Here is an 18,175-nt window from a genome sequence, read left to right on the forward strand (position 1 = left end):
AACACAATAGTACTGAATATTAGAAGTAAATTTCCAGTACTACAAATTTTTAGTACAGAAATATATAGTACCTATGCAAAAGTAGCTGTGTACAATGAGTTTACTATACCATCAATGTGCACTCTTGTTATTTTAGTTATTGAATGTACTGTGTCTTGCTACAATGAGTTTACTATACCATCAATGTGCACTCTTGTTATTTTAGTTATTGAATGTACTGTGTCTGGCTACAATGAGTTTACTATACCATCAATGTGCACTCTTGTTATTTTAGTTATTGAATGTACTGTGTCTGGCTACAATGAGTTTACTATACCATCAATGTGCACTCTTGTTATTTTAGTTATTGAATGTACTGTGTCTGGCTACAATGAGTTTACTATACCATCAGTATCTGAATCTATTGTACCAACCACTGAAGTCTCATTCAAGTGTAAGCCTGGGTACCAGTTACCTGTTGGGGATACCGGAACCAGAACATGTCAGAAAGGTGGAACAATGTCTGCCAGCCCACCAGCCTGTGAAGGTAACTATATAGAGAAAGTTAAGTGATTTAATTAGTATGATCCTGTCAAAACATTTTCCTAATAGTTTTACATTGATCTAGCCACAACCTCTAAATCTGATAAATGTTTACAGGATTTCTGGACTTGTATTCTAAGTGTCTTTTTGTTCTTGGGATGTACAAGTACTCGTCCACATCAACTTTGTTTTTTTGTTTGATGAATATTTATTTGTATCCTTCTCATGAGTTAATTAAGCCTTTTTCAATTGGTTATTATAGTGTGTTGAAATGTTATACTGTTACTCCACTTTCCCATGTTACAGGAGGGTTGAAGTCTTCAAACTATTTTAATCCCGCCACATTCTGTCTCTCTACAGATTTGCATAAACGAAATGTCTTGAATTAAAAGAGTGTATAATACAAACTCAAGTATAGTAATTTAAATCTTACAACACTCAGAAATGAATCGTGTTTTAATATATATATATTTAAACAAAAGAAGATTGGAATCATACCTCTAAGTCATATACTTTCAGATATCAATGAATGCCTGTCAACTCCATGTCAAAACGGAGCTACATGTCATAATGAAGTGAATGCTTATAGTTGTACATGTATGCCTGGGTACCAAGGAACAAATTGTGAATCAGGTATATAAATATTTGAAGTTGTACATGTATGCCTGGGTACCATCAAATTGTGAATCTTGTATGTAGATTCTTACACTTGTACATACATGTATATCCCTTGGTATCAGGGAAGGAATTGTTTATCAGGAATGTAAAGGGTATGCTAGGATATCTAGGAAAGAAAAGGTGATTCAGGTATGTGAAGCTTACAGTTGTACATAAACATGATAAATGCCAGGATATATAGGAAAGAAAAAGGTAAATTAGGTATGTAAAGCTTCCAGTTGTACCATTATCATGATTATGCCTTGGTTACTCTATATTTTCTGAAATATCAATTATTTTGTATTTAGAAATACCATGTACAACACCAGGAAGTGTCTTGCATGCCAGTGCAAGTGTCTCTGGATTAGCTGTTGGTCAGACTGTTACATATACATGTGACTTTGGTTATGCTCATACCAGTGGAGATTCTGTGTTGACCTGTGAAGTGGGACCATCCTGGAGAGGAATTATACCAGTATGTTCAAGTAAGTTTTCTGTGTTCACCTGTGAAGTGGGACCGTCCTGGAGAGGAATTATACCAGTATGTTCAAGTTAGTAATCTGTGTTGACCTGTGAAGTGGGACCGTCCTGGAGAGGAATAATACCAGTATGTTCAAGTAAGTTTTCTGTGTTCACCTGTGAAGTGGGACCGTCCTGGAGAGGAATTATACCAGTATGTTCAAGTAAGTATTCTGTGTTAACCTGTGAAGTGGGACCATCCTGGAGGGGAATTATACCAGTATGTTCAAGTAAGTTTTCTGTGTTCACCTGTGAAGTGGGACCGTCCTGGAGAGGAATTATACCAGTATGTTCAAGTTAGTAATCTGTGTTGACCTGTGAAGTGGGACCGTCCTGGAGAGGAATAATACCAGTATGTTCAAGTAAGTATTCTGTGTTAACCTGTGAAGTGGGACCATCCTGGAGAGGAATTATGCCAGTATGTTCAAGTAACTAATCTATGTTAACCTGTGAAGTGGGACCGTCCTGGAGAGGAATAATACCAGTATGTTCAAGTAAGTTTTCTGTGTTCACCTGTGAAGTGGGACCGTCCTGGAGAGGAATTATACCAGTATGTTCAAGTTAGTAATCTGTGTTGACCTGTGAAGTGGGACCGTCCTGGAGAGGAATAATACCAGTATGTTCAAGTAAGTTTTCTGTGTTCACCTGTGAAGTGGGACCGTCCTGGAGAGGAATTATACCAGTATGTTCAAGTTAGTAATCTGTGTTGACCTGTGAAGTGGGACCGTCCTGGAGAGGAATAATACCAGTATGTTCAAGTAAGTATTCTGTGTTAACCTGTGAAGTGGGACCATCCTGGAGAGGAATTATACCAGTATGTTCAAGTAAGTATTCTGTGTTAACCTGTGAAGTGGGACCGTCCTGGAGGGGAATTATACCAGTATGTTCAAGTAAGTATTCTGTGTTAACCTGTGAAGTGGGACCATTCTGGAGAGGAATTATACCAGTATGTTCAAGTAAGTATTCTGTGTTGACCTGTGAAGTGGGACCGTCCTGGAGAATAATAATACCAGTATGTTCAAGTAAGTATTCTGTGTTAACCTGTGAAGTGGGACCATCCTGGAGAGGAATTATACCAGTATGTTCAAGTAACTAATCTATGTTAACCTGTGAAGTGGGACCGTCCTGGAGAGGAATAATACCAGTATGTTCAAGTAAGTTTTCTGTGTTGACCTGTGAAGTGAGACCATCCTGGAGAATAATAATACCAGTATGTTCAAGTAAGTATTCTGTGTTAACCTGTGAAGTGGGACCATCCTGGAGAGGAATTATGCCAGTATGTTCAAGTAACTAATCTATGTTAACCTGTGAAGTGGGACCGTCCTGGAGAGGAATTATACTAGTATGTTCAAGTAAGTATTCTGTGTTGACCTGTGAAGTGGGACCGTCCTGGATAGGAATTATACTAGTATGTTCAAGTAAGTATTCTGTGATGACCTGTGAAGTGGGACCGTCCTGGATAGGAATAATACAAGTATGTTCAAGTAAGTATTCTGTGTTAACCTGTGAAGTGGGACCGTCCTGGAGACGAATTATACCAGTATGTTCAAGTAAGTATTCTGTGTTGACCTGTGCACTTGGACCCCGTTGGGAAGGAACTATGCCTTCATGTAAAAGTAGGTTGGAATATTTAGCAAAGATGATTTTAATTGCTTACCCTGTAACTTTAATTGGAAGAGTTTCTAAATGAAAACATTTCTTCATATCCCTATTGATTTATATGCTTTTAGACAACTTTGGATTTTTTTCTTAAGTTATATGTACCTCAATGTCATTAGAAAATAACACATGTCCAGTGTAAAATTGAATTCTTTTTTTTTCATGCTATTTTTCTCATTTCTTGATTGATGTGAGAAAAATATTTTGTAGAGAAATACTTATACAATAGAATTAAAAGGTAAATTGACACCTCTTGAAATTGTAAGGGTCATCTATTAACACTATTTAAATTACACGTAAGTCTTATTGAGGACAAGTCAATTTAAAAAGAAGATTCCTAATTTCTCAATTGTACACCTCTTATTATCTCCTTATATGAGCTTTTTCTTGAAAATATATGTGCATACATTTGTGCATATTAAGCGATGAGTAATGAAATCATCAGGAGAAATAATTTCTTTTAGATTGAGTGTTACCCTTGACTGTTTGTCTTTCTATCCTTCGGTCTTTCTGTTCATCCTCCCCATGTTTGTTTCAAAGCTTGAGCAGGCCCATTCATGTTCTCAGAGGCATTATTCCTTTATTCATGTAAGTATTAAATTTTATATGAAAGGAACAAAAAATCTGCATTTTTATTACAGTTATTAAATGTACTGTGTCTGGCTACACTGCTACTTTTGCATAGATACTATTTCTGTACTAAAAATATGCAGTACTGGAAATTTACTTTTAATATTTAGTACTATTTCTTTACTTTAAAATTATGGTAATATTTAGGTACTTGTATTTTTATACAGTACTTCATTTGCACTAAATATTTTTGTACAGAAATAATACAATACTCCATGTTTGAAATTCATAACTTTGAGAGATTTGAAATAGAAAAATCTTACAAAATGCTGAAAATGTAACGGTAGTTACCAAAAATCTGTAGTACCTAAATTTCAAGTACAAATACAGTACTGTAAAATACAGGTACCTAAATATTATCATAATTCTGTAGTAACACAATAGTACTGAATATTAGAAGTAAATTTCCAGTACTACAAATTTTTAGTACAGAAATATATAGTACCTATGCAAAAGTAGCTGTGTACAATGAGTTTACTATACCATCAATGTGCACTCTTGTTATTTTAGTTATTGAATGTACTGTGTCTTGCTACAATGAGTTTACTATACCATCAATGTGCACTCTTGTTATTTTAGTTATTGAATGTACTGTGTCTGGCTACAATGAGTTTACTATACCATCAATGTGCACTCTTGTTATTTTAGTTATTGAATGTACTGTGTCTGGCTACAATGAGTTTACTATACCATCAATGTGCACTCTTGTTATTTTAGTTATTGAATGTACTGTGTCTGGCTACAATGAGTTTACTATACCATCAGTATCTGAATCTATTGTACCAACCACTGAAGTCTCATTCAAGTGTAAGCCTGGGTACCAGTTACCTGTTGGGGATACCGGAACCAGAACATGTCAGAAAGGTGGAACAATGTCTGCCAGCCCACCAGCCTGTGAAGGTAACTATATAGAGAAAGTTAAGTGATTTAATTAGTATGATCCTGTCAAAACATTTTCCTAATAGTTTTACATTGATCTAGCCACAACCTCTAAATCTGATAAATGTTTACAGGATTTCTGGACTTGTATTCTAAGTGTCTTTTTGTTCTTGGGATGTACAAGTACTCGTCCACATCAACTTTGTTTTTTTGTTTGATGAATATTTATTTGTATCCTTCTCATGAGTTAATTAAGCCTTTTTCAATTGGTTATTATAGTGTGTTGAAATGTTATACTGTTACTCCACTTTCCCATGTTACAGGAGGGTTGAAGTCTTCAAACTATTTTAATCCCGCCACATTCTGTCTCTCTACAGATTTGCATAAACGAAATGTCTTGAATTAAAAGAGTGTATAATACAAACTCAAGTATAGTAATTTAAATCTTACAACACTCAGAAATGAATCGTGTTTTAATATATATATATTTAAACAAAAGAAGATTGGAATCATACCTCTAAGTCATATACTTTCAGATATCAATGAATGCCTGTCAACTCCATGTCAAAACGGAGCTACATGTCATAATGAAGTGAATGCTTATAGTTGTACATGTATGCCTGGGTACCAAGGAACAAATTGTGAATCAGGTATATAAATATTTGAAGTTGTACATGTATGCCTGGGTACCATCAAATTGTGAATCTTGTATGTAGATTCTTACACTTGTACATACATGTATATCCCTTGGTATCAGGGAAGGAATTGTTTATCAGGCATGTAAAGGGTATGCTAGGATATCTAGGAAAGAAAAGGTGATTCAGGTATGTGAAGCTTACAGTTGTACATAAACATGATAAATACCAGGATATATAGGAAAGAAAAAGGTAAATTAGGTATGTAAAGCTTCCAGTTGTACTATTATCATGATTATGCCTTGGTTACTCTATATTTTCTGAAATATCAATTATTTTGTATTTAGAAATACCATGTACAACACCAGGAAGTGTCTTGCATGCCAGTGCAAGTGTCTCTGGATTAGCTGTTGGTCAGACTGTTACATATACATGTGACTTCGGTTATGCTCATACCAGTGGATATTCTGTGTTGACCTGTGAAGTGGGACCATCCTGGAGAGGAATAATACCAGTATGTTCAAGTAAGTTTTCTGTGTTCACCTGTGAAGTGGGACCGTCCTGGAGAGGAATTATACCAGTATGTTCAAGTTAGTAATCTGTGTTGACCTGTGAAGTGGGACCGTCCTGGAGAGGAATAATACCAGTATGTTCAAGTAAGTATTCTGTGTTAACCTGTGAAGTGGGACCATCCTGGAGAGGAATTATACCAGTATGTTCAAGTTAGTAATCTGTGTTGACCTGTGAAGTGGGACCGTCCTGGAGAATAATAATACCAGTATGTTCAAGTAAGTATTCTGTGTTAACCTGTGAAGTGGAACCATCCTGGAGAGGAATTATGCCAGTATGTTCAAGTAACTAATCTATGTTAACCTGTGAAGTGGGACCGTCCTGGAGAGGAATTATACCAGTATGTTCAAGTAAGTATTCTGTGTTGACCTGTGAAGTGGGACCGTCCTGGAGAGGAATTATACTAGTATGTTCAAGTAAGTATTCTGTGTTGACCTGTGAAGTGGGACCGTCCTGGATAGGAATAATACAAGTATGTTCAAGTAAGTATTCTGTGTTGACCTGTGAAGTGGGACCGTCCTGGAGACGAATTATACCAGTATGTTCAAGTAAGTATTCTGTGTTGACCTGTGCACTTGGACCCCGTTGGGAAGGAACTATGCCTTCATGTAAAAGTAGGTTGGAATATTTAGCAAAGATGATTTTAATTGCTTACCCTGTAACTTTAATTGGAAGAGTTTCTAAATGAAAACATTTCTTCATATCCCTATTGATTTATATGCTTTTAGACAACTTTGGATTTTTATCTTAAGTTATATGTACCTCAATGTCATTAGAAAATAACACATGTCCAGTGTAAAATTGAATTCTGTTTTTTTCATGCTATTTTTCTCATTTCTTGATTGATGTGAGAAAAATATTTTGTAGAGAAATACTTATACAATAGAATTAAAAGGTAAATTGACACCTCTTGAAATTGTAAGGGTCATCTATTAACACTATTTAAATTACACGTAAGTCTTATTGAGGACAAGTCAATTTAAAAAGAAGATTCCTAATTTCTCAATTGTACACCTCTTATTATCTCCTTATATGAGCTTTTTCTTGAAAATATATGTGCATACATTTGTGCTTATTAAGCGATGAGTAATGAAATCATCAGGAGAAATAATTTCTTTTAGATTGAGTGTTACCCTTGACTGTTTGTCTTTCTATCCTTCGGTCTTTCTGTTCATCCTCCCCATGTTTGTTTCAAAGCTTGAGCAGGCCCATTCATGTTCTCAGACGCATTATTCTTTAATTCATGTAAGTATTAAATTTTATATGAAAGGAACAAAAAATCTGCATTTTTATTACAGTTATTAAATGTACTGTGTCTGGCTACACTGCTACTTTTGCATAGATACTATTTCTGTACTAAAAATATGCAGTACTGGAAATTTACTTTTAATATTTAGTACTATTTCTTTACTTTAAAATTATGGTAATATTTAGGTACTTGTATTTTTATACAGTACTTCATTTGCACTAAATATTTTTGTACAGAAATAATACAATACTCCATGTTTGAAATTCATAACTTTGAGAGATTTGAAATAGAAAAATCTTACAAAATGCTGAAAATGTAACGGTAGTTACCAAAAATCTGTAGTACCTAAATTTCAAGTACAAATACAGTACTGTAAAATACAGGTACCTAAATATTATCATAATTCTGTAGTAACACAATAGTACTGAATATTAGAAGTAAATTTCCAGTACTACAAATTTTTAGTACAGAAATATATAGTACCTATGCAAAAGTAGCTGTGTACAATGAGTTTACTATACCATCAATGTGCACTCTTGTTATTTTAGTTATTGAATGTACTGTGTCTGGCTACAATGAGTTTACTATACCATCAATGTGCACTCTTGTTATTTTAGTTATTGAATGTACTGTGTCTGGCTACAATGAGTTTACTATACCATCAATGTGCACTCTTGTTATTTTAGTTATTGAATGTACTGTGTCTGGCTACAATGAGTTTACTATACCATCAATGTGCACTCTTGTTATTTTAGTTATTGAATGTACTGTGTCTGGCTACAATGAGTTTACTATACCATCAGTATCTGAATCTATTGTACCAACCACTGAAGTCTCATTCAAGTGTAAGCCTGGGTACCAGTTACCTGTTGGGGATACCGGAACCAGAACATGTCAGAAAGGTGGAACAATGTCTGCCAGCCCACCAGCCTGTGAAGGTAACTATATAGAGAAAGTTAAGTGATTTAATTAGTATGATCCTGTCAAAACATTTTCCTAATAGTTTTACATTGATCTAGCCACAACCTCTAAATCTGATAAATGTTTACAGGATTTCTGGACTTGTATTCCAAGTGTCTTTTTGTTCTTGGGATGTACAAGTACTCGTCCACATCAACTTTGTTTTTTTGTTTGATGAATATTTATTTGTATCCTTCTCATGAGTTAATTAAGCCTTTTTCAATTGGTTATTATAGTGTGTTGAAATGTTATACTGTTACTCCACTTTCCCATGTTACAGGAGGGTTGAAGTCTTCAAACTATTTTAATCCCGCCACATTCTGTCTCTCTACAGATTTGCATAAACGAAATGTCTTGAATTAAAAGAGTGTATAATACAAACTCAAGTATAGTAATTTAAATCTTACAACACTCAGAAATGAATCGTGTTTTAATATATATATATATATTTAAACAAAAGAAGATTGGAATCATACCTCTAAGTCATATACTTTCAGATATCAATGAATGCCTGTCAACTCCATGTCAAAACGGAGCTACATGTCATAATGAAGTGAATGCTTATAGTTGTACATGTATGCCTGGGTACCAAGGAACAAATTGTGAATCAGGTATATAAATATTTGAAGTTGTACATGTATGCCTGGGTACCATCAAATTGTGAATCTTGTATGTAGATTCTTACACTTGTACATACATGTATATCCCTTGGTATCAGGGAAGGAATTGTTTATCAGGAATGTAAAGGGTATGCTAGGATATCTAGGAAAGAAAAGGTGATTCAGGTATGTGAAGCTTACAGTTGTACATAAACATGATAAATGCCAGGATATATAGGAAAGAAAAAGGTAAATTATGTATGTAAAGCTTCCAGTTGTACTATTATCATGATTATGCCTTGGTTACTCTATATTTTCTGAAATATCAATTATTTTGTATTTAGAAATACCATGTACAACACCAGGAAGTGTCTTGCATGCCAGTGCAAATGTCTCTGGATTAGCTGTTGGTCAGACTGTTACATATACATGTGACTTTGGTTATGCTCATACCAGTGGAGATTCTGTGTTGATCTGTGAAGTGGGACCGTCCTGGAGAGGAATTATACCAGTATGTTCAAGTAGGTATTCTGTGTTGACCTGTGAAGTGGGACCGTCCTGGAGAGGAATAATACCAGTATGTTCAAGTTAGTAATCTGTGTTGACCTGTGAAGTGGGACCATCCTGGAGAGGAATTATACCAGTATGTTCAAGTAAGTTTTCTGTGTTCACCTGTGAAGTGGGACCGTCCTGGAGAGGAATTATACCAGTATGTTCAAGTTAGTAATCTGTGTTGACCTGTGAAGTGGGACCATCCTGGAGGGGAATTATACCAGTATGTTCAAGTAAGTATTCTGTGTTAACCTGTGAAGTGGGACCGTCCTGGAGAGGAATTATACCAGTATGTTCAAGTTAGTAATCTGTGTTGACCTGTGAAGTTGGACCGTCCTGGAGAGGAATAATACCAGTATGTTCAAGTAAGTATTCTGTGTTAACCTGTGAAGTGGGACCATCCTGGAGAGGAATTATGCCAGTATGTTCAAGTAACTAATCTATGTTAACCTGTGAAGTGGGACCGTTCTGGAGAGGAATTATACTAGTATGTTCAAGTAAGTATTCTGTGTTGACCTGTGAAGTGGGACCGTCCTGGATAGGAATTATACTAGTATGTTCAAGTAAGTATTCTGTGTTGACCTGTGAAGTGGGACCGTCCTGGAGAGGAATTATGCCAGTATGTTCAAGTAACTAATCTATGTTAACCTGTGAAGTGGGACCGTCCTGGAGAGGAATTATACTAGTATGTTCAAGTAAGTATTCTGTGTTAACCTGTGAAGTGGGACTGTCCTGGAGACGAATTATACCAGTATGTTCAAGTAAGTATTCTGTGTTGACCTGTGAAGTGGGACCGTCCTGGATAGGAATAATACAAGTATGTTCAAGTAAGTATTCTGTGTTAACCTGTGAAGTGGGACCGTCCTGGAGGGGAATTATACCAGTATGTTCAAGTAAGTATTCTGTGTTAACCTGTGAAGTGGGACCATCCTGGAGGGGAATTATACCAGTATGTTCAAGTAAGTATTCTGTGTTGACCTGTAAAGTGGGACCGTCCTGGAGGGGAATTATACCAGTATGTTCAAGTAAGAACTCTGTGTTGACCTGTGAAGTGGGACCGTCCTGGAGAGGAATTATACCAGTATGTTCAAGTAAGTATTCTGTGTTGACCTGTAAAGTGGGACCGTCCTGGAGGGGAATTATACCAGTATGTTCAAGTAAGAACTCTGTGTTGACCTGTGAAGTGGGACCGTCCTGGAGAGGAATTATACCAGTATGTTCAAGTAAGTATTCTGTGTTGACCTGTGAAGTGGGACCGTCCTGGAGAGGAATAATACCAGTATGTTCAAGTAAGTATTCTGTGTTAACCTGTGAAGTGGAACCATCCTGGAGAGGAATTATACCAGTATGTTCAAGTTAGTAATCTGTGTTGACCTGTGAAGTGTGACTGTCCTGGAGAGGAATAATACCAGTATGTTCAAGTAAGTATTCTGTGTTAACCTGTGAAGTGGGACCGTCCTGGATAGGAATAATACAAGTATGTTCAAGTAAGTATTCTGTGTTAACCTGTGAAGTGGGACCGTCCTGGAGGGGAATTATACCAGTATGTTCAAGTAAGTATTCTGTGTTGACCTGTGAAGTGGGACCGTCCTGGATAGGAATAATACAAGTATGTTCAAGTAAGTATTCTGTGTTAACCTGTGAAGTGGGACCGTCCTGGAGGGGAATTATACCAGTATGTTCAAGTAAGTATTCTGTGTTAACCTGTGAAGTGGGACCATCCTGGAGGGGAATTATACCAGTATGTTCAAGTAAGTATTCTGTGTTGACCTGTAAAGTGGGACCGTCCTGGAGGGGAATTATACCAGTATGTTCAAGTAAGAACTCTGTGTTGACCTGTGAAGTGGGACCGTCCTGGAGAGGAATTATACCAGTATGTTCAAGTAAGTATTCTGTGTTGACCTGTAAAGTGGGACCGTCCTGGAGGGGAATTATACCAGTATGTTCAAGTAAGAACTCTGTGTTGACCTGTGAAGTGGGACCGTCCTGGAGAGGAATTATACCAGTATGTTCAAGTAAGTATTCTGTGTTGACCTGTGAAGTGGGACCGTCCTGGAGAGGAATAATACCAGTATGTTCAAGTAAGTATTCTGTGTTAACCTGTGAAGTGGAACCATCCTGGAGAGGAATTATACCAGTATGTTCAAGTTAGTAATCTGTGTTGACCTGTGAAGTGGGACGGTCCTGGCCAGCACTTCCACCAGCATGTGAAGGTAAGAACTATTTACCACTCATATAGGTGAATTTACCTATTTTGATATGTTGCAAGAAAACAAGTCTTTGGACCTTATTTTTAGTTCACCTGGCCCAAAGGTCCAAGTGAGCTTTTCTCATCACTTGTCGTCCGTCGTCTGTGGTCCGTCATCGTTGTCGTTATTTTTTTACATTTTGAACTTCTTCTAGAGAACCACTGAATGGAATAAAACCAAACATGACACGAATGTTCCTTATGAGGTGTTGACCAAGTGTTGTTACTTTGTTGCCGATCCATCATCAAAGATGCCCGCCAGTGGGAGACTTAGTTTAACATAGGGCCCTATGGGAAATGCATACAAATAACTTCTTCTACAGAACCATTGAATGGAATAAAACCAAACATGGCACGAATGTTCCTTATGAGGTGTTGACCAAGTGTTGTAACTTTGTAGGGAATGCAACATCCAAGATGGCCACCAACAGGGGACTTAGTTTAACATAGGGCCCTATGGGAAATTCATACAAATGACTTCTTTTAGAGAACCATTGAATGGAATGAAACCAAACATAGTAAGAATGTTCCTTATGAGCCGCTGACCAAGTGTTGTTACTTTATAGCCGATGCATCATCCAAGATGGCCGCCAGAGGGGGACTTTGTTTAACATAGAATCCTGTGGGAAATACATACAAATTTCTTCTTTTAAAGAACTGCTGAATGGAATGAAATCAAACATAGCATAAATGTTCCTTATGAGCTGCTGACCAAGTGTTGATACTTTGTAGCTGATCCATCATCAAAGATTGCCGCCAGCTGGGGGCTTAGTATAGGATACAAAAGTCTCCTAGAGAACCACTGAATTGAATGAAATCAAACATATCATGAATGTTCCTTTCCTTATGAGGTATTGGCCATGTGTTGTTACTTTGTAGCGAAATTTTATCTTTTTTTATATGATTTCAAAAACCCAAGTAGAGTCAGGTGAGCGATACAGGCTCTTGAGAGCCTCTAGTTTAGTTTTTTTTATCTGAAAGCATGTTATATGAGCTATATTCTCAAATTTTATTTGAAAACTCTATGATGTAGTTTTATTTTTTTCCCTCAAAATTGGATTTTCAATAAATAATCTATACAAAATCATACAATTTGACACAACCTGTAGCTTAAAAAAAAGTATGAGCACCCATACTTTTTTATGGCCCCCCCAACAAAGTTGTCGGTGCCATATAGTTTTACCCTTGTCTGTAATTCCGTCATTCTCTGCTCTGCTAATTTCTGCTGAAATTAGGGGCTTCGGACATTGATAAATTGTTGAAAATCACTGTTATACAGGGTTTTTTAGCTCACCTGGCCTAAAAGGCCAAGTGAGCTTTTCTCATCACTTGGCGTCCATCGTCGTCGTCGTCGTTAACAATTTTTCAAACATCTTCTCCTCTGAAACTACTGAATGGATTTGAATGAAACTTAAAATGATTGTTCCTTAGATTATCCTGCACAAAGTGTGTGCTTCGAATTTTGATCCGTCAAAAAACATGGCCGCCATTACTTAAAATAGAACATAGGGGTCAAATGCAGTTTTTGGCTTATATCTCAAAAACGGAAGCATTTAAAGCAAATCTGACGGGAGTAAAAATGTTCATTAGGTCGAGATCTATCAGCCCAGAAATTTTCAGCTGAATCAAACTAACCATTGTTGGGTTGCTGCCACTTAATTGGTAATTTTAAGGAAATTTTGCAGTTTTTGGTCATTATCTTGAATATTATTATAGATGAAGATAAACTGTAAACAGCAAAAATGATCAGCAAAGTAAGATCTACAAATAGGTTAATATGACCAAAATTGTCAATTGACCCCTTAAGGGGTAAATGTCCTTTAATGACAATTTTTCACAATTTGTTCATCATATTTGCTGACTTTAAAAAATCTTCTCCTCTGAAACTACTGAATGGATTTGGATGAAACTTTGCATGATAGTTCCTTAGATTATCCTGCACAAAGTGTGTGCTTCGATTTTTGATCCGTCAAAAAACATGGCCGCCCTTACTTTAAATAGAACATAGGGGTCAAATGCAGTTTTTGGCTTATATCTCAAAAACGAAAGCATTTAGAGCAAATCTGACATGGGGTAAAAATGTTCATTAGGTCGAGATCTATCAGCCCAGAAATTGTCAGACGTATCAAACAAACCATTGTTGGGTTGCTGCCACTTAATTGGTAATTTTAAGGAAATTTTGCAGTTTTTGGTCATTATCTTGAATATCATTATAGATAAAGATAAACTGTAAACAGCAAAAATGATCAGCAAAGTAAGATCTACAAATAGGTTAATATGACCAAAATTGTCAATTGACCCCTTAAGGGGTAAATGTCCTTTGATGACAATTTTTCACAATTTGTTCATCATATTTGCTAACTTTAAAAAATCTTCTCCTCTGAAACTACTGAATGGATTTGGATGAAACTTAGCATGATAGTTCCTTAGATTATCCTGCACAAAGTGTGTGCTTCGATTTTTGATCTGTCAAAAAACATGGCCGCCCTTACTTTAAATAGAATATAGGGGTCAAATGCAGTTTTTGGCTTATATCTAATAAACGAAACCATTTAGAGCAAATCTGACATGGGGTAAAAATGTTCATTAGGTACAAGATCTATCAGCCCTGAAATTTTCAGACGAATCAAACAAACCATTGTTGGTTGACCTCATTTTCACAGTCCATTGCTAAGTTTTAAGTGTTTGTGTTTTGGTCTCATTTTCTTTATTTATAAACAGTAAGTCATATATATTTGTAATATTGAAGAATTGTTAGCTGTACATGTTTGCCTGGCATGGTTCAATATGTTCAATAAGGCATTGTTTACCAGGTGAGCGATTCAGGCTCTCAAGAGCCTCTTGTTTCTAAACGCTTTCAGATATTGGGATAATTTTTGGCATGTGAGTTCACCAAGATGAGTTACAGATCAATTAAAAATTTTGTTCTATTCGGCTAATTTTTGCCAAAATTACGGGCTTTGGACTTTGAAAAATTTTAGAAAATTAAACAGTTATTACAGACCTTTTTAGCTCACCTGGCCTACAAGGCCATGTGAGCTTTTCTCATCACTTGGCGTCCTTCGTCGTCGTCGTCGTCGTATGTCGTCGTTAACAATTTTTCAAACATCTTCTCCTCTGAAACTACTGAATGGATTTGAATGAAACTTAAAATGATTGTTCCTTAGATTATCCTGCACAAAGTGTGTGCTTCGATTTTTGATCCGTCAAAAAACATGGCCGCGGTTACTTAAAATAGAACATAGGGGTCAAATGCAGTTTTTGGCTTATATCTCAAAAACGGAAGCATTTAGAGCAATCTGACATGGGGTAAAAATGTTCATTAGGTCAAGATCTATCAGCCCAGAAATTTTCAGATAAATCAAACAAACCATTGTTGGGTTGCTGCCACTTAATTGGTAATTTTAAGGAAATTTTGCAGTTTTTGGTCATTATCTTGAATATCATTATATATGAAGATAAACTGTAAACAGCAAAAATGATCAGCAAAGTAAGATCTACAAATAGGTTAATATGACCAAAATTGTCAATTGACCCCTTAAGGGGTAAATGTCCTTGAATGACAATTTTTCACAATTTGTTCATCATATTTGCTAACTTTAAAAAATCTTCTCCTCTGAAACTACTGAATGGATTTGGATAAAACTTAGCATGATAGTTCCTTAGATTATCCTGCACAAAGTGTGTGCTTCGATTTTTGATCCGTCAAAAAACATGGCCGCCCTTACTTTAAATAGAACATAGGGGTCAAATGCAGTTTTTGGCTTATATCTCAAAAACGAAAGCATTTAGAGCAATCTGACATTGGGTAAAATGTTCATTAGGTCAAGATCTATCAGCCCTGAAATTTTCAGACGAATCAAACAAACCATTGTTGGGTTGCTGCCACTTAATTGGTAATTTTAAGGAAATTTTGCAGTTTTTGGTCATTATCTTGAATATCATTATAGATAAAGATAAACTGTAAACAGCAAAAATGATCAGCAAAGTAAGATCTACAAATAAGTTAAATATGACCAAAATTGTCAATTGACCCCTTAAGGGGTAAATGTACTTTAATGACAATTTTTCACAATTTGTTCATCATATTCGCTAACTTTAAAAAATCTTCTCCTCTAAAACTACTCAACCAAATTCAACCAAACTTCATTTGAATGATCAGTAGGGTGTATAAAATAAAGTTTGTGTTTTATTTTCTATTTCGTCAAAAAACATGGCCGAAAGGCATTGTTTACCAGGTGAGTGATTCAGGCTCTTGAGAGCCTCTTGTTTCTAAATGCTTTCAAATATTGGGCTGATTTTTGATATGTGAGATTTATTTGTTCACAACTTTGAAAATTGTTGAAAATCACAGTTATATGGACATTTTTCTATACCCCTCCAGATTTTGAGCTGATTTTTTATATGTGAGACTACCATCATGTTTGTGTCCAAATGTGTTATTGAAATTGCAGATTTTTCAACTTTTTGAGATGGGGCCATTCATGTTGCTTTGACACATCTAGTTTTATTATACTTTTGAAAAAAAACAGGATAAAAACTTAATTTTGACAAATTATTAAAAACTTCTATGAATTTTTATTAAGACCCCAAGCCACCTTAACAGAGCTTTCTTTATACCTGCATTTTTATAATCTACAGTTGAAGGTTGCAATAGAAAATATAAAATATTTACATAACAAACATATTGAAAAAAATGTTTTTTGATAATTGCTGATGAGACAATGATTAAGTATAAAACATCAAAGCTGTGATTAAGTTCATATTTGAAATAATTCACATCTACAGTTGCAAACTTTCCATAGGTGCTATCCAGCACTTTGATTTTTTATAACCAATCTGATACATGTTTAACCCTGCCATATTATGTATGTATGTGCCTGTCCCGAGTTAGGAGTCTGTAATTCAGATGTTGTTGTTTTGTTGATGTGTTACCTGTTTGTTTTTTGTTCCTTTATTTCAAAATTAGGCCATTAGCTTTTTCTTTTTTTAGTTGTTTACATTTGTTATTTAGGGCCTTTTATAGCTGACTATGAGGTATGGGTTTTGCTCATTGTAGAAGGCCGTACAGTGACATATAGTTGTTAATTTGTCATTTGGTCTCTTGTGGAGAGGTGTCATATTGGCAATCATACCACATCTCCTTTTTTCTAATAGGACTAAGTCATTTAATTTTTTTTAAATGATGGAGAGTTGTCTCATTGGCACTCATACCACATCTATCTATGTCTATTTAAAAAAATTTGAATGAATGTCTGATTACTGCATAGGTTGTAATGTTTTTTTTCATTTTACCTTTTTTCTACAGTGATTAAATGTGACATATCAGGATATAATCAATTCACAATTCCATCATCCACTGATACTGTAGTACCAGAAACAGAGGTATCATACACATGTCAACCTGGTTACCAGTTACCAGCTGGAGATTTGGGAACCAGAATATGTCAGCTTGGTGGTACATGGCCAACACCTCCACCAGCATGTGAAGGTAAGAACTATTTACCACTCATCATGTTTAAAGATAAACAGTAGGCTAGGTACCAGTGTTGAGTGTACAAGGATGAGCCAGAATATCCCAGCTAGGTAGTAGATTGTCAACATGATTACCTTAAAATGTCAGTTTAAAATCTTATATACACATAATAATGCTTTAATTAAAGATTCTTACCTATTTTCATATTTTCACCAATCATCACAGATAGATAGAAATCAATAATCAGAAGTTTCTATACATCCTACAGTTTATTCCTGTATCATTGAAGTAGATGTCATCAAGTTCAACTGAACTAAAAAATTAAAGTTCCTTTCTACTGACAAATTTACAAGAATAAAAGAATAACAAAATACTTCAATATAAAAAAGGAATTAATTTCTTTTATATTGAAATGCATATATAATTTTAGACATTGACGAGTGCCTGACAACTCCATGTCAAAACGGAGCTACATGTCATAATGAAGTGAATGCTTACAGTTGTACATGCATGCCTGGATACGAAGGAACCGACTGTGAAATAAGTATGATATGTTTTTATTGATATTTTTGTGTGATAATTTTCCATTTCAAACAACTCGACTTATAGTGATTTCTATGCCCCACCTATGATGAAGAAGAGGGGCATCATGTTTTCTGGTCTGTTTGTTCTTCTTTCCGTCCATGCGTCTGTTAGTCTGTCTATCCCGCTACAGATTCAAGTTTTTGGTCAAGGTAGTTTATTAGGCTGAAGTCAAATCAACTAGAAACTTAATACACTTGTTGCTTATGATATGATCTTTCATTAAGCCAAATTAGATTTTTGCCCCAATTTCATGGTCCACTAAACATAGAAATGAAAGTATGAGTTTCAGGTTAAAGTTTTTGGTCAAGGTAGTTTTTGTTGAAGTTGAAGTCCATCAACTTGAAACTTAGTACACATATTCCCTACGATCTTTCTAATTTTGATACCAAATTAGATTTTTTACCCAATTTCACATTGAACATTGAAAATGATAAT

At 35.6% G+C, this 18,175-nt stretch overlaps 2 protein-coding genes across 2 annotated transcripts in view; both read left to right on the forward strand.

Annotated features, from left to right (window-relative positions):
• Window positions 1-18,175, forward strand: part of LOC139501914 (sushi, von Willebrand factor type A, EGF and pentraxin domain-containing protein 1-like) — a 97,099-nt gene that overhangs the window by 52,311 nt on the left and 26,613 nt on the right. Inside the window, exons 40-44 of the mRNA XM_071291217.1 lie at window positions 344-526; window positions 1,042-1,155; window positions 1,488-1,664; window positions 16,988-17,170; window positions 17,586-17,699. Of these exons, the coding sequence (XP_071147318.1) occupies window positions 344-526; window positions 1,042-1,155; window positions 1,488-1,664; window positions 16,988-17,170; window positions 17,586-17,699 (771 nt within the window). The remainder of the gene's footprint in view (window positions 1-343; window positions 527-1,041; window positions 1,156-1,487; window positions 1,665-16,987; window positions 17,171-17,585; window positions 17,700-18,175) is intronic.
• On the forward strand, window positions 3,131-9,471 carry LOC139501852 (neurogenic locus notch homolog protein 1-like). The gene is made up of 8 exons (XM_071291075.1): window positions 3,131-3,314; window positions 4,705-4,887; window positions 5,403-5,516; window positions 5,849-6,025; window positions 6,383-6,685; window positions 8,076-8,258; window positions 8,778-8,891; window positions 9,224-9,471. Exons 1-8 carry the CDS (start codon window positions 3,131-3,133, stop codon window positions 9,469-9,471), a joined length of 1,506 nt encoding a protein of 501 aa, XP_071147176.1.

This window comes from Mytilus edulis, chromosome 13 (assembly GCF_963676685.1).
Source record: "Mytilus edulis chromosome 13, xbMytEdul2.2, whole genome shotgun sequence".
NCBI classification, from domain to species: Eukaryota; Metazoa; Mollusca; class Bivalvia; order Mytilida; family Mytilidae; genus Mytilus; species Mytilus edulis.